Here is a 24,149-nt window from a genome sequence, read left to right on the forward strand (position 1 = left end):
TTGTCCTTTTAAATCCGATTAAAATCAGATTTTGCAAATGCGCTTTCTTCAGTGAAATCATATATCATTTTGTTTTTCCATCATTCGGAATCCGGTGTGACTAACATCATACACAATTTAGTCGTAGATGTAGGCACTGCTGCACTTTATCTCATTTACATGCATATGTGGCATTCACTATGTCTGAACGAACAAATAAGAGAGCGTTTTTTTGAACACCCCATACAGTATGTATGAATGAGCAAAATGTGGTAATGCCTCTAATGCTTATGCTTTTTTTGGCCAATATAAAAACATGACAACAAGCTTAACCAGCACCTTGTCAAATATATCCAAATACCTCATCAAATATGTGCTGGCATAAAGGTTGCTTCCTTTATGATCGTCCATTTTTATAGCTTTGTCTTTAAAAGATAGATTTTTGAAAATATTACACATATTTGGTCAATAATGAACTTCCCACATGGATACAATTCCCTCTGCTAGCTTTTGTAAATATGTGTACATTTTGTTAGATCAGAGCAGTGAATAAAGCAGATATTATTAGACTTCTCTGGGATGCGTCTGTGAACAGCAAAATTGGAAATGAGTGTTTTGCGTATTTTTGCTATGTTTTCTCCCAATCTTGAAATCCCTTTGTGATAGTTTTTCATTCAAACATCTTCGCTCGCACAGAAAAAGCTGACATTCAATAATTTTGCTGGCGTTTGCTGCAGGTTGTGGAACTTTTACACAGCGCGAATGAAATGTACAGTAAAAACTGAAAGCCATTCTCAAGAGTTTCACATTTCCATGACATTTCTCCAGAGAAGAGTGTTTGGTTTACTTGTGCTGAAACCATATCTTGTACATTGAGTCTATCAATATTCTCAGTCTTGTGATGTGAGTGACTCTGAATGCAGGCTTGACTGATTCTTTCCGTTTCCTGTATAAGAGGGGTGGAGGTTCATGTTGCCCCAGGTCTTTCCTTGATATATGTTTCCTGTGGGAGTTTTGTAATGGCGTTTTGGGTAAGATAAAATGTTCTAGTGCGTTGCATGGAGAAGATATTGTGTTGTGCATCGGAAAAAAGGACTCATAAATAATGCAGCCGTTTATCCATTTCTTTCTTTTATATTAATGACACCAACGTAAAAGTGAGTTTATGGGCTGGTGTATTTCACTGGCCTGGTTATAGGTTTCGGCTTGACCTCAGTTCTGAGAATCACAAGCCGCTTTTTCTCATATCAGTAAAAATGTCTAAACATACTTGGAACAAGATGCATTTACTTGAGATGCAAAACTACATATAATTTTAAGACTAGTTTGGTACCTATTGAGCTGCTTTTTTTTTTTTTTTTTTTTTTTTTTTTTTTTATTTATGGTTACACCTACAGTATTGGTTGCTTATTACCATGCATATTACTAGAATATTAGACATTTTTTTTCAGAGCTAATTAAGCACTTATTAATGCATTATTCTACACGACCATATTCTACATCCCTAATACTACCCAATACCTAAACATAACTACCTTTCTGACTGTTAATAAGCAGCAAATTAAGAAACTGAGGAAAAAGTCGTAGTTAATAGTTAGCAAGTGTTACCTATTCTACAGAGATACCTTTTATTGTTTTTTATTGTTAATATTTCAAGGAACAATTAGTATAGACTTTTTAAACTTCTCTAAATAAATCTGTATGTATTCCACCATTTTACTTCTCAAGTAAACGTATTTAGTTTTTCATGATGTTGTTTTCCTGAGAAACAAGGCAAACATACTGATTAATAAGATTTATTATTATTTTTTTATTATTTTTGGGAAACGCTGCGTTGAGTTCACAGTGGGAGAGCGTTTATAAGAGCTTGAAAGGCATAGTGTGCGTTAAGGAGAAGGAGGTGTCAGATTCCGCTGTGTTTACAAATGAATTGGTAATCTAGGCTTCTTTACCGTCAGTAGAGGACAAATCACACTCTGGTTTATAGTGATCAGTTGACACACATACACACAACTGCTCTCGATCACAGATGTGAAGCATAAATCACTGATGGATGTACTGTAGCATGTATGTGTTTGATGGAGTGAGTAAATTTATGTGTATGTGTCACACACATATCATATCCCTTGTGCCATGCCGCATGCGCTGGAGGCAGCGAAAAGCAAGCATCAGTTATATAGCATGTGTTCTGTCATTATTTGGAAGCAGCTGATGTTTCATACGTAGGTGGAGTGTGTTCAGATCTCCACATTATTCAAAACAGCAGGCCTGAGCTATTTAAACACCGTGATATATGAAATGACCCAAGAGGGAGATGTTTGTTTATCTTACTGCTGCTAGATCGCTTCTTTATTAATACTCTATTCTTGATATGCCTGCATAAAGAGGTTCTATATAGGAGTAATGCGACATTTCTGTCTGATTATTTGTCTTTCAGCAACAGTGTGAAAGTGCTAAATCATGTCAGCCAATCAGAGGATGTTTGATGTTTATAATAAGTATAGTTATATGATACAGGATTATTTATTTCTTTATTTAATTCTGACCAATGAAATGTGAATTAAGCTTTTTTTTCCCATCATGTTTCCCCCTCATTCCGCATCTTCTCTTTCCACTGTTGCTCTCAACACACTTTTCATTGCCACATAATTTCCTGCCTTCTCTTTTAATAAATGGAATCACTTTAATCTAAAGCCTGGGATGAATTATTGATTTTTTTAAAACTGCAAAAACAGCCATATGATGAAATAGTATTAAAAAAAATTGTGTTGCAATTAATAATAAACAACTGCATATATATATATATATATATATATATATATATATATATATATATATATATATGTGTGTGTGTGTGTGTGTGTGTGTGTGTGTGTGTATTGCAGTGGTTTATTATTAATCTTTACAACAGATATAAATCAGGTTATTTTATTATAATTGATATTAATAAGCAGAAATATGTAGTCTCTGCACCACTCACTTGCCTCACCGAACTGGAACAATTTTCAGAATTAATGATTTTGGAATTAATCCATACAAATCTACGCCATTGCTTGAGTCAGAGTTGCTATGTTGAAATGAAAACAATCTTTTTTGTCTCACTCTTCATGCATGCTTTTACAATGGCTACAAACATGCCTCATCCAATTAAATTTTGTGTTGGAGCTTTCTATACTCCACACTTTTATTCATGCTTTGTTTCCATACAGAGGCAAAGACAGAGTCAACCTGTTGTCATCTGTGATGTCTCCTTTGTTCTGTCTTTCTTGCTACTGATTTCTTGCATTTATCCTCCACCTACTCTTTTGTTCCTTTCCTAAAGCTCTGTAGCATCATTGCCTTTGGGTGATTGCCCTCTGTAATGACATTCTGCTCCACAGAGCACAAAAGTGAGAGAGAAGCAGATGATTCATGCCTCTGTTCTTTCTTGTCCCCTGCTTTGATGTGTCCTGTTTGCTGGTCTCCAAAGCTTGTAGTTGGTAGAGCCCTGCTGAGCCCTGCTGCCTCTCTTTAGAGCTGCTGCATGCTGGGAATAGAACCAAGGCTGGAAATGAAATGTCCAGAATCCAGCTCATTGGGTTGGACGTTCTCTGTGGGGCAACATGCTCACAAACAAAGGCATGCATACTCACACTCACAAGGACACGCATGAGACAGACTCCTCAGCAGGACGTACACCCTGGTGCTTATGCAAGGAATCATGCACAGTCATTATTGCTAAATATTGGCTCTCGTTTTACCCTGAAGGGGTTTGTTTTTTGAAAATGACCCTTCTATATTCACCAGGGAGAATGGCATTATCTCTCCTAAGACATGGCTTTACCAAATAAATCGATGTGCATGAAATATTGATTTTAATATAATTTCATTTAATGTATTAGAAGAAACCTATAACAGTGCTAGGAGGGGTATACTGCAGTATACTAGGTGGATAAATAAATACGCCCCATGGAAAATGAATGTTGGGGTGTACTTATTTTGTTTAATAAAAATAACTAAAACTAACAAATGACTAGAAAGGTTTTTTTTTTTCTTCCAGTTGTGTCACCCATGCATATTGTCAAGACAAAGTTGCAGTCTACTGTTTAGAGTTTTCAAGGATGCATTAAATAAAAAAAGGATGATCGTTTTGATAGATATGTAATGTCACAAAGGGATATATATTACTTAAATGCGGTTAATTTAAACTTTATTATGATGAAAAACTGTAAAAAAAAAAAAAAAAAAAAAAATGCAGAAATAAGATTTATTCACAAAAGAAAGAAATGTTTATTTATCAGTGATGAGACACTGAAGACTACTTCAGTAGTAATGTTACTACAATTCAGCTATTTTAAATTGTATTAAAGTTTCACAAAATTACAGTTTGTACTCTATTTTTGATCATAAGAGCATAAGAGATGCTTTTTTTTAATGAAAAAAATGAATAACTTATTGCTAACCCCAAACCTTTGAATGGTAATACTGTATGTTGGAAACAGCTACAATTTTTTTGCAGAATTGTGTGACGAAAATTGGTTAACAAATACAGAGAACTATACAGAGCCAAATGATAAACACATTTTCCATTAGATGAGAGAGTACAGCCTAGAGAGCTGTGTGGGCTCTTTCTCTTAAGACATATAAAGGCTCACATAACCTCTTACTTCTTGTCACTCATACCAAAATAACTCACCTTTACCGTATACTCGCTCAGATATGATCAGCTGCAGCCTCTGCTGGTAAGACTCAATAAATATTACATCAACTTCCCCTACAATGTGGTCGTGATCTTCTGTTACTCAGATAGTGTCATTGTAACTCTGTTGTATCTGTACATGATAATGTCTGGGTTTGTGGGGTACAGTAAATCAGGCAGTACTTACAGTCAGCACAGATGATATCTGCACCCTAGCCAGAAGGTCAAGGACAGTGGTGTGAATCAAGACAGCTTATCCCTGATCATGAAAAAACTGTTCCTTCTCTCTGTTCTCTGTATGTGTGTGTGTGTGTCATAGGTGTCCAGAATCTGCCCGACCAGACACTGGTCAACCCTGTTTACTGCCCTGTAAGAAAGATTGCATTGTGACTCCTTTCAGTGAATGGACAGCCTGCCCCACCACATGCCTGCCAGGTATTGATACAATCTCTTCACGCAACCTTTAGCTGTGACATTTCAGTGGTACATAACTTACGAGGATAGTCCACCCGAAAATAAAAGGTGTGTTTATTTACTCACACTCATGTCCTTCCAAAACTTAGCTTATAGTACTGTTTAAAAGTTTGGGTTCTGTAATTAAAAAAAGGGATATCCCTTAAAGGGATAGTCAACATTTCTTATAATTATCAACATAAAAAAACTGTTTGTTGCCTGCAGCGTTGTGTTCTTTTCATATCTTTGAAGATATGTAACACTGAAAGTTGTCATAGGAGATTTAGTCAGGTTTTTATGCCCTTTTCTATCGCGTAAATTATGCGTTTACATCCCATCTTAGCTATCATGAAACCCACGGCACACAATCACTGCATCCTCCATTCAACGGTTATGTATGTAAATGCAGCGAATAAAGATGTCGCTGTCGGCTTCAAAGCCACCTTCAGAGCTAGTTTCTTAATGCATCCTTTCTGAATACCGTATCGATCAATCTAAAAAAATCTTACTGACCTTACACTTTTGAACAGTATTGTGTATCTAGCTCCATAAAGGACCAAAAAAGGCAACTTAAATGTATTGTAAAGGTGTTTCATAAGACTTCTGAACAACGTTCTTCTGAGGCCATGCAATAACGTTTTAAAAAAAGGTGAAAGGTGTCATTTTTAACTAAAAATCTTGTTAGCTAAGCTCTTGAAAGGACCTACTTTAAAGAAACTATAGTGTAGAAAGACCTGTGTTAACTTTAAAATAAAATAAATACATACAAAATGTGTTTTAAAAAGACTGTAGGATGTGTCCATTTGGGAATAAGATTTTAAGCAGCTATGGCTGCAGAGTGGACCTTGCTTTAAAAGGGACATTGAATTTAAAAGTTATAAAAGATTTTTTTTTTTGCTTTTTTTAAAAAAGTGCAAATGCTGTGGAGTAGCATTGCGCACACTGATCTAACAATACGATCTAACAATATAGTTTCACTGAAAACTACATTGCTTGTATGTCGACTCATACCAGCTTTCTCTTGTCTAGTCCTTTCTTTTCTTTCCAAAGAGAAAGAGCATAATATTTACAGAGTTTGTTATTAGTATCTAGAATTCATTACCTCCGTGAGGACAGTGTGTTGACAATGAAAACAGGATTTACACTTTCACACGCTCGAGACTGCTAGGATGTGATGTCTTGCACCTCTGCTGTAAACTTGGTGAAAGCCAGACCAGGAGGGACTTTTCTTACCCACATAACAGTTTTATGACAGTTTAATGAGACTATTAATTGACAATTACTTCCACTAAAGGAACCAGGAGTAAAAACACATTTATTATGATTGAATCAAATGGTAACATTTGAAGAAATGTATTAAATAACTGATATCCCCTCTGTAAATAGTGTGCTTTACCCTGTTGGGTCTTCTGTTAATGAGATTGCCTTCTTAATTGTGCTATTATCAGTCTTTTAGTAATTAGCAATGTGTAATGAGCCTTACAGTGTCTGTTAAATGATGTCATTACATCAGCCTAGGATCCATACAGGGAACAGGAAGTGAACTCCACCAGAGAATCATATCATTACCTCTTATCTAAAGAGCTCTTTGAATTGTTCCTGCTGTGGTAATCGCTGTCAGAATGCTAATAAAGTGAAAGATGGGTGAAAGTAATGTTTCCTTTGTGCGTGTACCGTGCAGTGAACAGCAGCGTGCCCTCGCAGTCACGATACAGGATCATCATCCAGCGGGCGGCCAATGGGGGTCAAGAGTGTCCAGATACTTTATATGAGGAGAGAGAATGCGAGGCTCTTCTGGTTTGTCCTATTTACAGGTGAATACACTGCAATCGCACTGGCGTTTACTGACTTATCAGCCAGGCCGATACAATGTTTGCCGTCCAGTTTTAGTTTTGTGGAGCTGATAGTATCGAAACCTTTCACAAATGCACACAGCAGTTCAGAATCGCGTGCAACGAAATGCATGAATAAGTACATTATGTGCTGTTTTGTAAGCTTACAATACTATCCTCAAAATACACAACTCATACACTGTAGCTGTAATTTATTGCGCAAGTAAATGCCAAGCTATTTGCGAGTTTCTCCGACTCATGAATATATGTGAATGTGATTTTGCAGATGTAATAACTTATTAAATTGTTATTCTGACAAGTCTGTTCGCAAATAGAAGCAGGCTGATTTTTTGGCACAGTCATAGTTGCAACAGATAGCATTTTGTTTCTGTCCAATAAAAAAAAAAACACTCTTGGTGTTGTGCGTCCCTTTCATGCTTTTACACCATGCAAATAATCCTCAATCAATGCTTATTTACATTACATAGATTTACATTAGAACAACATTCACCAGATACGGTTTTTCATCACACGAATACATTTTAAAAATAAGATTTTACAGTATTTTCATTAAATATATACAGCCTCGGTGGCAATAAGACATTAAAACATTTTACAGAAACGTTTGCATGTTAGTAAGGAATTATTGATACTGGGCATTATTAGAAAATAAAGCTCAACCGAGGAGGTGATGTAGCCAAGACGCAAAGTGGAGTCTTGAGAATATTTACATTAAACACGTATTTGCAGTAAATGTATTAGTTCACATTAACTGCTCTGATCTCGGCATTGGCGTCTGCCATTAAAATCCCTTGTGATTAAAACTATTGACAAGAAACCGTTTAGTATGCTGAAACTAAGTCATTCATTTAATTAACGCAGCACTTCATTACTACTGGTTTATAATATTTTTTCAAGAGTCACATTTTTTTTTTTCCAAGGCAAGACCTGGGTCACATGGAGAGAAAGTCATTTTCCGCGTATACCTCCTGAATAGAAAGGCACTTAATTCCATGTGTCATAAAAAAAACTGGTTAACAGTGGTTTAAGTATTAATATGCAGGCATTTGTACTGGAAGGTCGGTTGATGTGTGTGTACCCAGTACATATAATACCTAATATATTTAAGCGCCTGTATTGGATTATATAAAAATGGGTTTCTTTTCCAACATCAAATCATCACTTTAAACCTTCATCTCTTTTTCAGATGGAAGACACACAGATGGCATCCGTGTACTCTGGTCCCAGATTCTGTCCAGCAGGGAATGACGGGAGCCAGTGAATCGTGTGGTAAAGGATTAGAGATGAGAGGTAAGAGAAGTTTGCTTCATGTAAAAGAGTGGGTTCTCACGATACACTTCACAGCCTCCCTCTGAGCTATATGCATCACTGTGTACGTATGTGGCTGTGTTCATGGCTTTAAGCTCTGCTTTGTTCATTGGCACTGTACAGTGTGTGAAGTGTTAATGCAAGCTGCAGACCCGGTGTGATTATGACAGAATGGAAGTGAAAGATTTCAAACATCACAGACTATGAAAGAGGAACAGTCCTTTAGGGCACAGGTGACATGCTTGAAAAAGAAAAAATGTGTGTATATATGTATATATATATATATATATATATATATATATATATATATATATATATATATATATATATATATATATATATATATATATATATATATATATATATATATATATATATATATATGTGTGTGTGTGTGTGTGTGTGTGTGTGTGTGTGTGTATATATATACTGTATATGTATACAGAATTTTACACTTAGTTTAGTGTGTTTAATACCATAGCTTGTTTTCATCTTAAAAATGTCATATTCTGACATTTTTGTGTAAATGTCAGTATTATTCCCAAAAATCAATTGAATTTCAGCTGTTTCTGATGAAGTGTGTGTCATTACATTTGAATATCAGATTTTTTAGTTACAGTTGAATATCAGATTTTTTTGAAATGTTGAAAGTGTGACTGAAACCTATTAAGGTTTATATATATATATATATATTTATTTTAATTCATGTTGACAAACATAAGTGCACTTTGCAGGTGATTAGCTTAATTTCTATTCAAATCATTAAAATATAAAAAAAAATTGATTTATATGAAAATATCTGTATTCCTATTTGAACGTACGTTAAATAAATTTGATAATGACGTAGTGTAGTCATTATAAAGAGCTAAAAGTAAAAGAGTATGATAATTCAGACTAAGGCCAATAAATGGATTTTTCAAACATCTTCCGTATTATTCTGTAATTTTCACAGAAACCTTGAGTTTATTGAGATCAAATTAAACAAAATGATTATATCCAGAAGTTATTACATTTAGACACAATGTCGTATGACATTTTACTGACCTTCCCCAGTTTATCAGAATATCATATTGGTACAATGGAAGAAAGCTGACATTTTTGTGCCGAGTCAAAGGTCAGTATTATTCCAGATATTGAGTGCATTCATTAAAATTAATGAGACCATTCATTAGAAAGAATAAGTCTGTGTAAATGTTATCCTGCAATGGAAGATTCAAATAGCCAGCAGTAAGTAGCTGCTATAGTACGAGTGCCCCCACAGCAAGGTTAGGATACGGATTACATGAAGATGGACCGCAGCGAGCTCTTGCCTGTGTGCAGATTGAATTTCATGGTTTATTTAAACCAGCACTTGACATACTGTTGACCTCCCCTTGGATCTCACCGCATGAGGGCATAAATTAAAGTAAACAATAAATCTCGGCTAATTTACGAATGTTCACCGATTCGTTCCTGCTTTTTATTCCACCAGAACTAACAGAGAGTACCGCCACCGCACCTGCAATAAGCTCTTGTTTTAGTCTAGTGATTAAAAATTATGCAGGTTGTTTATGTACCCGGATGATTTATTGTTGTATTTTAGGCAAGCATCCCCGGCTGGTGTAATTTGATTATGCTTGGCGTGCTCAGGTGGAGTGGTGGCTTGAGACAGCCACGCAGACGCTCGCCGCCACACAGATGCAAATGAGCCAGCAGCAGAGTCCTGCTGTGTTCGAGAACACTTGCTCTATCAGCATCCTCCAAAATAAATAACAGGGCTAGAAGGCAATGCAGTAAATTACACTAAATGAACCAGAAAGACAGACACCTCTGCAAAACTAGCTTGAACCTCAGACGTATGTCATTCGTTTTCAGTGAGAGTTGAAAAAGTGAGGCGATATGAGTGACTGCGTATGTTAGGGATCATGTGAGAGTAGAGTCATTATTCACGTATAATGTTTACATGCACGCTTTTGTGCTCATGCTATAATTTGCAGTAGGGGTGTATGTAGGGACGGCTTTAGAAACAAACAAACACAATTTTATTATTTTTGTACACAATCTTTACGTTATTTTATACCAGAAATGAATTGTTACATTTTTATTTTTGGAGCCATCAACACCATCCTTAATCTAAACCTAACCACCGCATAAAAAATGTAACAGGCAAATAAATGGGTTCATTTATTTGTGTATTTATTTAACAATATGTTGTTATATACATGTACTACCATTTAAAAGTTTGGGGTCAGTAAGCTAAGAGTAAGAAAACATTGTGAAATATAATTACATTTTTAAATGTTCATTTATTTCAAAATGATCACTTATATAAAATCATTTACTGATTTTTCAGTGGCATTACTCCAGTCTTGACCCATTCAGAAATCATCATCTTACTGAAATATTTTCTATTCTTTTATTATTGTATTTACTTTTATGAATTAAATACATCTTTACTGAATAAAAGTATTAATTTGTTTTGACCCCAAAATTGCATCGACTAAAAATTAATGGTAATGTATGAAACAAAATTAATCAAATATGTAAAATGCAATGGCATTGAATATATTTGGTAAATGTTTAATCTATTCAGTAAATGCAATCAGATAAACCTAATACAGTAATTGCATGAAGTCAGTATTCTAATAATTTAAAATGCATTTGTACACCCAAGGTGATTAATAATAGTTTTAGATGCTGTTCTTGATCCACACTTTACATATGAATACCTGATCGCACTGGAGGCTGCCATTATGTCACACCGTTTGTTTGTATAAAGTTAAACTCTACTCACCTTTGTTCCACTGCCAGCAGTCACTGTCATTCATATCGCCTCAAATCACCAGCTCTCATTGAAAATGTATGACTGAATTTCAGTGTAGGCAGGAACGCTCACACTGACAGCGCTTAACACTGTGGAGGTCACCAAGTCAGCGTAGAGTTGGTTTCTAGTATGTGTTCTTGCACAGTGAACCCCCTGCTAGCAACCAACAGTAGTCCACAAAACCTGCACATGCATCTGCATTATCACATGGGCGGTGTTTTGCTTTGTAGCAGGCCATTTTCTTCTTATGTTTGCTTTGGATTAGCTGAAAGAAATTTCCATTACTTTCGGGGTACAAATTTTTGCTGCCAGTGTTCAACGATTTGTCATTTCATGCTTTTTTTTAAATCTTATTGTGGACATTTATATTTAGCAACTCTTCGGTACCTACTAAATCACGTCGGATGCATTTAAGAAGGCGAATATATTGATTATACCACACATGCTAAATTTCACCTCACATTATGGATTAAAATGTCTCAGTTAATCAGTTGTCATTACTATGGGGTGACTGTGGGAGTGTCTTTCACGGTGCCTGTCGGTGTTGTGAAGAGCTTCAGTAGTCATTTAATTGGGCTTAGATTCCCACATATCAAGACCTTTATTTTAGTAGCACATGAAAGGGTTACTCTAATGAAAAGAGTCGTCTTCTGGGTTTTTTTTTGTGCACTCGGCTTGTGCCGTTAATGAGTACTGAGGAGCTTAGCTGGCAAGTCTGACAGAGTCTTTTTAAGGGCCAAAAAAAAAAAGTTCTCTGCCGTGTTCTTTTGAGTAGTCAGCAAACATTGTCACCTTTGTAAGTGGCTGCATTATTAAGTTGATCCCTGTCATGAGCCGAGATAAGAATAAAATGTTAACAATAGGGAGAGGAGATAAATTGAAAGAGAGTGGTCTAGGGATGGAGGAGAGAGGGGAAATAATTGTGCTAAAAATGGGCAGCCTGGGCGCTCCAATCAGAATGTCACTACTGTCAACCTTTCTGTCTCCGGGGCACTGCGGGAACCGGGAACGAGTGTGAGGAAGAAAAGGAAGCTAGTAGACACAGAGTAGGAGGGAGAAGGTGATGTCTACCCTAGGAGCCATAAGAAATTCTAAAGAGTAAAAAAAGATAAACATCTGCTCTGAAAACTCATATTTTACATTTCAATCTGAAGGGCAAAATGCTCTGAATCAATATTCAATCCTGGTCGTTTTAGGTACATAATATGCTACATGGTTCTCTTGATTCCGATGAGTTGCATCATTCAATATTTTAGTATAATGACCAATGATTGATTTATTATAATATGATAATTTAAACCTAAATGAGCATATAATGTAGGATTGATATATTTTTTACATTTATTTAAATGTTTTTAAGAGGGCATTAAACCGAGGGCAGATCGACTCTTCATGTGCTTAATGTGAAGAAATGGTTTTTATTAGTATATGTTTTTTATGAGTTTTTCACTTTTATGAATCACTTTACGTGCATGTGTACAAATGCATTTAAAATTCTTAGAATACTGACTTCATTCAATTACTGTATTAGGTTTTTCTTATATTTAACATATTTGATTAATTCAACATTATAACTGAAAATATTCTGTGTAGTTTCTGATACTGTAATCAGTTTTCTTCATTGTGCTTCATACATTACCATTGAAAGGTTTGAACTCAATACAATTTTTAACTAAATGAATACTTTTATGCAGAAAAGTTGTATTCAGTTCATAAACTGTATAAAAAAAATAAAGATTTGAATAAAATGATGATTTCTGAAGGGTCATATGACAATGAAGACTGGAGTAATGCTGTTGAAAAATGCAATAAATTACTGGAATAAATTATCATTTTGAATTAAACTGACATATTTAATGCACTGATTTTCAAAAAAAATAAAATAAAAAAATAAATAAAATGTTTGATCCCAAACTTGTTTGTTTATTATTATCTGTTTAAATATTTAATAAACAGACATATTATAAGGTTTTGCAGTAATCATGCATATACTGTAGAGCTAACAAACTGTGGGCGACTTCGAAAATACAGATAAATGCTTTTGCAATCATGAAGCTATTGCAATCTGAATATGTATTTTTTATGACTGTAGAAACAAAAGTAAACTATGTTATTAAAACACCATCCTACGTCTATATACTATCTCCACCCACGTTACTCTGAAGTGGAGAGGGCAAACACTTTGGTTAGAGAACAACATTTGAAATTCAAATAGGAATCAATAAGATGTGTTGAAGGAATATGCGCTCCTCTTCAAAGACATCAGAGGGTCACTTTCTGAGATAACAGCATCACATTGCCCTGGGGAAGGTGGTGTTCCTGCAGATTTGAGTCAAATGTGATTTCGGCTCTTAGTGGCACTTCAACATGCATATGGTCTTTGTTCTACATTCTAATCTCTATATTGATCCCTCTCTTCTGTGCTCAGAGACTGTTTGGCACAAAGGATTTTTATTTCCTACAGATCTGAATCAATACATTATTAATTATCAATGTGGCACATGCAGTTGAGAGTAAACACCTACTGAAAACTGGCCAAAAAACAAACCCTGGGCATGGAGCCTCACTCTTTTTTCTGTGTTTAGTTACTCCTCTCGAAGTGAGATGGTGAAAGAAAGTTTTTTTGTTTTGTTTTGTTTGTTTTTTCTGCTCTGTTTTATTTCTTTTTGCTTATTTTAGTTTGTTGTTCAGTCATAGTGTCAGACAAAAAAAAAAATATATATATATATATATATATATATATATATATATATATATATATATATATATATATATATATATATATATATATATATATATATATATATATATATATATATATATATATATATATATATATATATATATATGTATTATATATTATATGTATATGTATATATGCATGTATGTATACCAGAAGCTTTTTTTGCCAGAAGCTCATCCAGCTATAGACTGACATACAGGTCTTCTAGCTTGGAAATATAAAGTTTTAATTAGAAGAGAGAAACTTTTATAATGAGCCCAAGAGCATGAGAAATTTGAACAATGTACCATTGTAAGAGGTGAGAAATGTAAATTTGGCAGTTCAGTGACATCTTAATTTGTTTCTTTGTCTGCATCTGTCCACCGCATTCTTTTAATCTTTTAGGATGTATTGTTGTTATACTTATTTTGTAGGTTTAAGGTAAAAACACGTGTATTCGTGATTCCAGAATAACTGTTTTCATAACATATGTAATTACATTTTTGTTTATCATTAGGTATGGATGATTTGATTAATTTGGAATAGAACTTCTAAATTGACTGAAGTTTACTTAAACATTCATTTGGAATATAACATTTTCTTTTTAAGAAGTTAATGCTTTTATTTAGCAGGCAGGCATTACATCAAATCATTGATTAAAAGTGACAGCAAAACATTTTTTTATGTTAGAATACAGAATTTATTTAAAATAAATGCTGTTCTTTAAAACGTTCTATTCATCAAAGAATTTGTATCACAGTTTTCACATTAAAACATTATGCAGCACAGCTATTTTTAATATTAATAAGCAGCACATTAGCATATAAGAATGACTTCCTAAGGAGCATGTGACATGAAGGACTGGAGAAATTATTCTGAAAATTCAACCTGCCATAACAGAAATGAGATACATGGTAATACTTTATTTTGAGGGTCCCTTATGAACATTCTCTTGACAATTAATAACTTTGCACCTACATGTCAACTAACTTTCATTAGAGTATAAGTAGACTGTCTGAGAAAAGTTAAAATTATTTCACAATATTATCATTATTTATTTATTATTTAATAAATAAAGTCTTTTAACAATCATAAAGATTGTTATCAACGCCATTAATTCCAATAATGTAAAAAGTAATTCTCTTTTTTCAACATATACATCATTGCAGTTAAATCCACTTATTTTATTCCATATTAAATACTGCGTAATGTTGGTCAATGGATAAATTAATGTGTTTTTTTTTTTTTTGTCATTCTTCAGAGAAGTTCTGTGAGCTGAACAAATGCTAAGACCTACTATTTAGTCTGAAAAGTTTCCTTCAAGTGCCTTCGTTACAGCTATGTGTTAACTGTGCTCCCATGAAAAGCCTCAGCTGAGTGGAAGCGAGCCATGCTGTGGAGGACTGTGTCAAAACATGTCATCATGTAAGGCAGAGTGGCAAATTTAAGTCAGTGAGCGAACAGTCCCCGGCACAATCTCTACTGTCTGCAAGAAATACGTCGCCTTGTGGGTGGAATGGATGCGATGTGCTGAAAAGGTAACAGGCGGCTTCACATTTGCCAAGCATATCATTTATCGTCTTTCAGTGGCGCCGATGCAGAGAAGGACTATTTCCATGCAAGAGGATCTGAAATCAGAGCAGCAGGAGAAAGAGTTAAGGGGGAAAAGTTAGCGGCTTTTAGTGTCCGTGCCATGCACTCTTCGGCTTGCGAATACATTTCTATAAAATTGCATCCATGTTAATGCCCGAGGAATGGTTTTGTTACCTGTTTTCCGCCCATAAATGAGACTGATTGGATTGGTGTTGACTGAAGTGTGGAATGACTTTCAAGCATTAATAACTTCGACTGAGCTGTTGTGTTGAAGATGTGATTGTCTCCTCAGGAGTGAGCTGTGTGGACGAGTATGACGAGATGGCAGCTGTGTCAGAGTGTCTCCGGTGGGCCGGGCCGATGCCGTCACGCTTCAGGAGCTGCTGGGTGCCGTGCAGGGATGACTGCACTTTCAGTTCCTGGTCGAAATTCTCTGAATGCTCTGGCTGCGGGAGCCGGCGTACTCGCAAACGCACGCTAACAGGTGAGATCTTTTGAGAAAACACACAAAAAAGGTGATTCAGTTGTGAATATGTAACGTATTATGACAGCACCGGACCTTATGTGCTAATTACACTAATGGAAAAAGGCTATGAGACTGGTAAAGAAAGGGTTTGTGCATTAACCATTATATTCTTTAGCAAGCTGTCTAACTCCTGGTTGGTCACTCCGAGTCAGGTCAGATACAAATTAACAAATTAAGGGTTACATACATAAATGAGATGCTTCAACTAAACTTTTTTGTGGCATGTTTGAGTGGTCAAACATATCCGTCTTGATGAGAATTCATATGAACATATTTATACATATCCTAACTAAATGTATACAGTTAAAAATGTATATATATATATATATATGTGTGTGTGTGTGTGTATATATGTATATACATATAATATATATATATATATATATATATGTATATACATATAATATATATATATATACATAATATATATATATATATATATATATATATGTGTGTGTGTGTATATATATATATATATATATATATATATATATATATAAGATATGTATATTTACGCTGCTGCCTAAAATATATAGAGACATAATAATTATCGAGAAACAATAAAACAAACTATTTAAAAGTGTAGTTTGAAAGACACAAATTATTTACTGTTTAATAATTATTACAGATTTATTTTCTCTTTTTTACTTGCAGATGTTTTTATTTATGACTTTAAATGTAGAAATACATGTTTGTGTAAATAAAAATGGTGAAAATTGGCAGTGTAGTATAATGTACATAAGTAAAACAATTCATGAATAATAAGTATAAATGTATGAATTTATAGTTCACATTTGTTTGTCTCACTGGAATTTTTAATATTTCTGTGTAAAAAAAAGTTTGAACACGTTTTAAGTAAACTAATGTTGTAAGGTTGTACAATACTAATGGTTTGATTCTGTTTATTTTTTTCATAAATATATACAAATACATAAAGAAGAAAAAAAAGTACTTGAAATGCTCTGGCATGTTTTATCAAATAGTTGTCACTTCCCCAGGAAATATAAGAACAAGGTTAATTGTATTCATTTTTTAGAGTCAGCAGGATGTTTGTTTAGTGTTTAGAATGGAAAAGTCACACAACAAAACAAATACTGCAACAGTGAATAAGCTAAATCCTTACACCGTGGCAAGTCGATAAGCTTGTTTATATCCTGACAAGGTCGGCTACAAATTAGTGGCGTATTTGTAAAATCCTTTGAGAGCTAGTGCCAAGATGTACAATGGATTCTCGAGTGTCACAATTGTAGTATCTCTTGAGGAATATCATTTTAACAAAGGGAGTAAGCTGACAAACAAGTCAGCTTAAGTATATTCCTTAGCTGAGCATAATCAGCTGAAGCTAGAGAAAAAAAACCTTGGAAGAAGAAGCCATTTAAAGTGAACTTTGAGTTCAGTGCTCCAGTCAGAGCCATTGAGGAAAATTGACATTAATTATTTCATTAACCATCCTCCTCTTTTTTTCCTTTAGCGTTACTGCACCTACCCAACATATTTTGACAGTCCTGTCTATCATCAGAGATCAGAGGCCTGCTGTGAACTGCTCTACAGGCAAATTTGGAGCTGTCTGTTAGAGAATTACCGCAGTGCTTTCTCCTTTAGTTAGTTTGTTCGTAAAAATCGTGATTGGCTCTCATTAAGATCCTGCACGTCTCGCAGTGTGACGTGTTCACTGTGTCAGATAAACTTTCAAAGGCTTTCTTCACCTCATACTTTTAGGAAATCCCACATCAAAGGCATAACAAGCTAAAATGTCAGATTTCAACCTAGAAATTCAAGGGGGGAATAAAAAAACCACAGAAACGAAGCCTTAAAAAATGGCGAGCTAAGTTTGTGCTTCTCGCTTAATTGAATGCACAATGTCCAGCAGGTGTTGCTTTCTGGAGATGTCATTAATAATGAATCGTCACTGTGGAAGAGTTTGTGTGTGTGTGTGTGTGTGTGTGTGTGTGTGTTTATATACATATGCACATACTCTCACACATGCAGTGAAAGAGAGAGCAGATTGTCAGTAAGGCTGCAGTGTACTGACAGAGATTTCACGCTGTTAGAGCTGTTTTCTATCACTGACCGCCTCTGTTCACCGAAAACAGATGGAGGCTGGCAAACACTTCTCAGGAAACTTCTGGACACCAGTAAGAGTGTGAGTTTCACTTTGCCTCTAACGCTGTCTCTGTGTCCATCGCACACTCTCTCTGTATACTGTATACAGAGAACTAGTGATAGACGGATACAGAGAGTTAGACAATTTATGAGGAAGTCAAAGAATCATTCACTCTTCCGATTTGTTTAAAGCATATGATAAATAAACATAAATATCATTTATTCTATACAGATTTAATCTGGTATTAAATATTAATCCAGTAAAAGTACTAAAGTATTTAATTATTAATCCATTATTAAAAGTAAGTATTATTGCAAGTATTTAAAATAAATAAATGAAAATATTTTGTACAAATGCTTGCAGATACTTTGAAAATGTAATTTAGTACATTAACAGCATAAAAAGACTTTGTTACTGTTCACCACTGCAGTCAACAATTCTACTTTGGCTTCATTTGGAACTGTTTTCATTGGCAGCACTGTGTCTAAAATGTAATTATGCTCATTAATTAAGGGGAAATTCACTGCTGGCAAACTTGGTTATCTATGCAGTAGAAATACGTCAGTGCTAGACAACTGAGAAAAACACTGTGGCATTAATTTATCAAAAAATTCAACACACATAATTTTCTTTTAATTTTGAATCCAATTGTCTATGGGTGGGAATACAAAAATCCAGAAGTTCAATCTGTACTTTTAACAAAAGCCCTGGAGCTGTCAAAAGTCTGCCGGATGATGCAAAATGACACATTTTGCATCATCCGGTAAACTTTCACTGACAAATAAACAGGGATGTGTGAGTACAGGTAACATAGAGAAAGAGTAGACGTTGTTCATTTGCTGTGCATATACTAACAACATATAAGCAAATAAAATCCTGTAACTAAATGAATCCTGTAACTATCTATTGAACTATTAAAATAGTGCATAAAATAAAATCACGAAAACATACTTATATGATATGATATTGATATTACATCAAATTTAGAAATTTCTGCGTCTTAAAAAGTCCATTTTCCATACAGTATATGTCGACACCTGTAAATTCCAGCAACAAGTACTCCTGGTTTTCTTGGTTGACCGTCTGTGCAGCTAATTTGAAGTACAAGAGCAAAGCTGTCTAATCATATCTTCTCTGAGACAGTCTAATTTAGCTTTTGACTCGACCAGAGATTGACTGAATCCACTGAGCATTGCATCATGACTGAGGATGATCTTTCATCAGCATTATCTTAAAAGCTTTCGCTGTCAGCAAAACCACACCGATCTCATTCATGCAACCCAGCAGCATCCTTCAATCAAACAACAAAACACAAAAAGCTTCTGATTCCAGTACATCAAAGTATTATATTTCACAGCTCTTCAGCTTGACCATGCATAATTGTTCATTGCGGGCCACAGGTTTGACAGGCTGATGTAATTATGCTTGACAGGTTTGAAGACCCTGTTGAACGCGGGTCTGTGGTGTTGGTGACAGCATGTCTGAAAAGGAGCATCTCTCCTCATGAACAGATCCTTTTATTTATATAACCTAATAATATTCATCATGTCTAATGGACATGACTAATTTGAAATGTTCCAGGAAGTGAAGTGTGCAAAGAGGAACTAATAGCCTCTTAAACAGAAGCCTTTATGATGTGAAATCTATTCATTTCTTTCCTCATTAGATAAATTAGATGTATATGGTCCGCTGAACATGAGTGCTGCGGGTCTATGTTTGTATATTAAAAAAATAAAGAACGTGAAAGAGAGAAAGGAAGGCGCTGGTTGGTTCAGTTTTCAGGATCACACTATAAAACTAAAGGGACTCCCCAAGAAGACTCGAACACCCTGTCAGATGATTTCTGTTTCTTTATCTTGTTTATATTTTGAATATTTAATTTCTTATTTATGTATTTTTATTTTTCATCTGTGAAACACACACACAAGAGTAAACAGCAGAAACGTTTGACTGGGACTTATCCAGATCTGACTCGAATCCGGGTCTCCATGAGCCAGCAGCTCCTACATGTTTGTAGAATGTCTAAAATGTCTAGTTTTCACATTTTTTATATTTTATTTATTTGAGTTGCTCATAATCTCATTTCAGTCTATCTTGTATTTTGTCCATGTGTTCTTGTAAAATGTTTTGTAAATGTTCATCTTTTGATTATTGCGGTTGCCTCTAGAAATTCGTGTGTGTGTTTAATTTTCAGTCCATCCACAAATCACGTCCTTTCCTTTCGTTTTAAGCCAGAAATATAATAATTTTTAAACAATAGCTGGCTTAAATAAAACATCCCAGCATGTTGGATAAAAACATTTAACCCAACCAGATGGGTCGAAATAACCCAGCATGTGTTCTGTCCAATATTTACCAAGTGCTGGGTTGCCAAATGTCCCAAATTGGGTTGTTTTAACGCAGCATTTTCTAATGTAATATACAATGTCAGGTTCATTAGACAAACAGAATTACTAGAATTAACACAAGACTCCATAAGACCTTGGTTCGTCTTTAAAAAGAAGAAAGTTTTAATGAAGCTTCAGACATTTCTGTCTCTCCATCGAATGTCCATTCACCAAAAACTATGACACATTCAATTTCCAACTTGGCGGTTTCACATATAGGCACATACATAAAGCTCATCAAATATGTTAAACAGCAGCTTAATTGCTTGATGCGCAAGAACAAGCCTCACTGGTTCTTGCTGAAGCTCAAACGTGCTTGCTTTCAAAGGAGGAACAGAAATCTCTCAGGTGTTTTTGAAATATGTTCAGTGGTTTTTCAAAGATGAAAGAAAGTCTCATGGGTTTGGAACAACATGAGGAAGAATAAATGACATGAACACGTAACCCTTTATGTGGGTGACAAACTTAACTGTAAATGTTTAGCACAAAGGTAATTAAATGGCATGTTATTTTGGTCACTACAACATATTTCACAATATTACATACATTTAAAATAATTTAACAAGCACTTTAGACATAAAAAGTAACATTTAAAAGAAGAATTTTAATTTAATTTTTCTTTGTAATCGCTTTTTTCGGCAATAGGAGCAATTCTTTTGCCGGTGTGTCAGTGAAATCTGAGCTAGTGATGTGCAGCTCTTCTCCAGAGGCACTGTGAGCTTTAGATTGCAGCCTCGCATTTCCCTCAGAGCTGAAAGATGCCTTGACTGACTCCATAACCTGCCCATAAACAAACAGTACTGAGATTAGAAAACATATTATAACATTAAATTAAACAAAAGATGTTACCATTATGTGAAGAGACTGCTGGCGACTGACAATGCAGCTGACTGACAGTTATTCCTTGTATGTTGAGTTTCATCAACTACGATAATTTGCAGCGCAGTAAAGACTTTAGAAATTAAATAAAATCTGCACCAAAAAGACCTGCTCTCAACTGTAGAGGACTCAGAAAGCCTGGGCTCTGTGTTGTTTCATCAGAGACAGGTTCAACTAGAAAACATTAGAACAACCCAATAAACTAAACCCAGGGTTTAAAAAATTAGTATAAAAATGACCCACCACCTGGGTAAAAATATTAAAAGTATCCCAACAAAATCACCCAACATGATGAAGCCTGCATTAGAGTAAAGAAAAATGTTGTATGTTGTTTTGGAGTGTCTGCTAAATGCATAAATGTAAATGAGTAATTGATGCCAGTATTTTAGCCAGACATTTAGTGGTCAAAAATACTGGTTTAAAAATATTTTAAGCATTTTAAGAAAAATATCTATAGGACAAAATACATACCAATAATCCTGCAGTGCTGTAGCATCCATCGACGTTTCTAGTAATCCTGAAGACTTTGATTAGCTGCTTTAGGTGTGTTTAATTAAAGTTGGAGCTAAGGATTGGACATGTCTGCTCTATCATATATAGTGTGCTGAAAGAGCTGCATGTTTGCTTGAAGTTCTTCTGTGACTCCTGCTTCCGTCACTAAGCGTTTCCATTTCAGTTTACTCAGAATAGTTCTCTAATCGTTCCCAGGGGATGTTTGCAATGGCACTTAGCAGTCCATAGTTGACAACTGAATGAATAATGGTCCAGTCATCCAGACATCATTAATGTTTTAATAATTTTCAAAGACAGATAAGCATATTACACACATGAGTGCTGTCTGAACGTTTCATCCAAATGGCACCTAAAATTCAGATGACTAGTCTCTCTTATTTATTGCTTCCCCTCTCTTTTTCCATCTTTCTTTCTGTCTCTCCATCCATTTTCAGGTCGGAGCCGGAAGCAAGACCGCTGTCAACGAGAAGCCCTTTACCCTCTGGTGGAAACTGAGCTCTGTCCCTGTGAGGAGTTTGTTTCTCAGCCATATGGTAATTGGTCATCTTGTATCCTATCGGAGAACTCGGCACTAGGATCTCTCCATGGATGGAGGGGTCGGCGAGAGGTGCGCGACTGCGGTCACGGTTTGCGTTATCGCGCTGTGGCCTGTCTGGACCACGAAGCCCACCTGGTTGGCCCAGACCTCTGCAGTGAATCAGGTTTGTCTGCTCATTTCCATCTCCTTTTCCTCACTTTCTCTCTCTCAGTAAAGAGCCAAGTAATTTTTCCTCCGTTGGGAAAGCAAGCAGTCATTAGTCAAATAGGAAGCTGTGGGGTGCCCTGAACTGTCAGTGTAAATTACATGGAGGTCTCAGCATCGGCGCCAGGTGTTTCCGCTAACGTTGTTAGCGTGATGTTGAATGGCAGGGGCCCGGCCGCTCTGATTGCTCGACATGCTCTTTTGCAGGTCTGGTGGAAGAGGTCTGCCACATACCCTGCCCTCTGGACTGCAAGCTGAGCGACTGGTCACCGTGGTCGGTCTGCAGCGCCTCCTGTGGCAGCGGGCTGAAAATCAGGTCCAAATGGCTACGGGAGAAGCCGTTCAACGGTGGGCGGCCATGCCCCAAACTAGACCTGAAGAATCAGGTGAGATGTGCGGTCTCAATGGGGAAATAGTATCTCTGTGGGCTTCCACCACCATATGGTAGATCATCAGTGAGAAGCGAGTAATGAGAATCATTAGGGTCTATGATCGCAGGCATCATGATTCAGATAATCGCTCATGTAAACTGTTTCATTTAGGGCCTTTAACACATCCGTTTTTATTGAATGCCTGAAATATCCCCATCGGAATATATTTAAGCCGCCTAGAGATACATTTTGCATTTTCAGCACGGTTAACATTCAACTCATTACCATTTCACCGGTTAATGCATGCCTCTTCATTAAGTGCAGTTTACTGAACGTACTTCAGCCTCGAAGCTAAAATATGAACAAACACAATCTCCTCATCCTTTAAATAGTTTGTCTCTCACAGCGAGACGGCACAAAGGTGCTAACAAGTGTCCCTGTAAATACTCTGCCTGATTGCTGTAGATTTGTACTCTTTGCAGAAAAACATGCCCATTAGCGCAGACTGTCTTTTTGTGACCTCTCCTCTCCTCCTTTTGCTGTCAGCTAGTTAGGACAGTTTGTACAAGTGTTATGTTAAACGCTATTGCTTGAGCCAGTCCTTATCTCTCTAAAGTACACATATGGCTCGCATATTGTTCAATCTTGGTAACAGAAATGCTTATTTGGTCAATAATGATGTGCTTAATGCATGAGCAAGGGCATTGTTTGAGTCTGAGTTAGACGTAACCGCATTTTATTAAGAATAGCATAAAGAAGGCACATTCGTCTATGAGTACATTTGCGACAGCTTGCTCCCAGATGGGCCCCGCTTTAAAGGGAAATGATATTATAAATGTGCTGTGTGTGCTGGAATGGGCTGCAGAGGACATGCTGGTTTCTAGAGGTCAGTATGCAGATGAGGCAGCATGCGTGAAAAATATTCAAATGCATTCTTTTGCTGCTGTGTGTACAGATGGTTAAGTGCCTACTAACAACTTTTATGGACCCACTGTTTAACAGGACTCCAAATTCCCCTCTGCTACAGTCTGAGTTTGCCTTGGCTGATGCCCCCTCCAATCTTTTGGGGAGATGAACTCTCACTGTTAACATTTTGCAAACGGCCGCTCTGTGGTCTTGGCAGAGAGGCTGTGCAGCTGGCGGTTTTTGAAGCGGCCCACTCTGCAAAGGTGTGGAGATTGAGATTTCTTCATAAGTATAGTAGAAAGTCACCACCGAAGCCACAGTGGATTTGTGTG

At 35.8% G+C, this 24,149-nt stretch overlaps 1 protein-coding gene across 7 annotated transcripts in view; it reads left to right on the top strand.

Annotated features, from left to right (window-relative positions):
• Nucleotides 1-24,149, top strand: part of thsd7ba (thrombospondin, type I, domain containing 7Ba) — a 123,873-nt gene that overhangs the window by 65,362 nt on the left and 34,362 nt on the right. For all 7 annotated transcript variants that reach the window (XR_006251853.1, XM_043249639.1, XM_043249642.1 and 4 more), the window contains 6 exons: nucleotides 4,977-5,092; nucleotides 6,792-6,924; nucleotides 8,150-8,253; nucleotides 15,682-15,873; nucleotides 22,233-22,499; nucleotides 22,748-22,926. Coding sequence is in view for 6 of the 7 variants with exons in the window: in XM_043249639.1 (XP_043105574.1) it covers nucleotides 4,977-5,092; nucleotides 6,792-6,924; nucleotides 8,150-8,253; nucleotides 15,682-15,873; nucleotides 22,233-22,499; nucleotides 22,748-22,926 (991 nt within the window). In the remaining variant the exon portion in view is untranslated. The remainder of the gene's footprint in view (nucleotides 1-4,976; nucleotides 5,093-6,791; nucleotides 6,925-8,149; nucleotides 8,254-15,681; nucleotides 15,874-22,232; nucleotides 22,500-22,747; nucleotides 22,927-24,149) is intronic.

The sequence above is a fragment of the Puntigrus tetrazona genome, chromosome 9, assembly GCF_018831695.1.
Source record: "Puntigrus tetrazona isolate hp1 chromosome 9, ASM1883169v1, whole genome shotgun sequence".
Classification (NCBI taxonomy): Eukaryota; Metazoa; Chordata; class Actinopteri; order Cypriniformes; family Cyprinidae; genus Puntigrus; species Puntigrus tetrazona.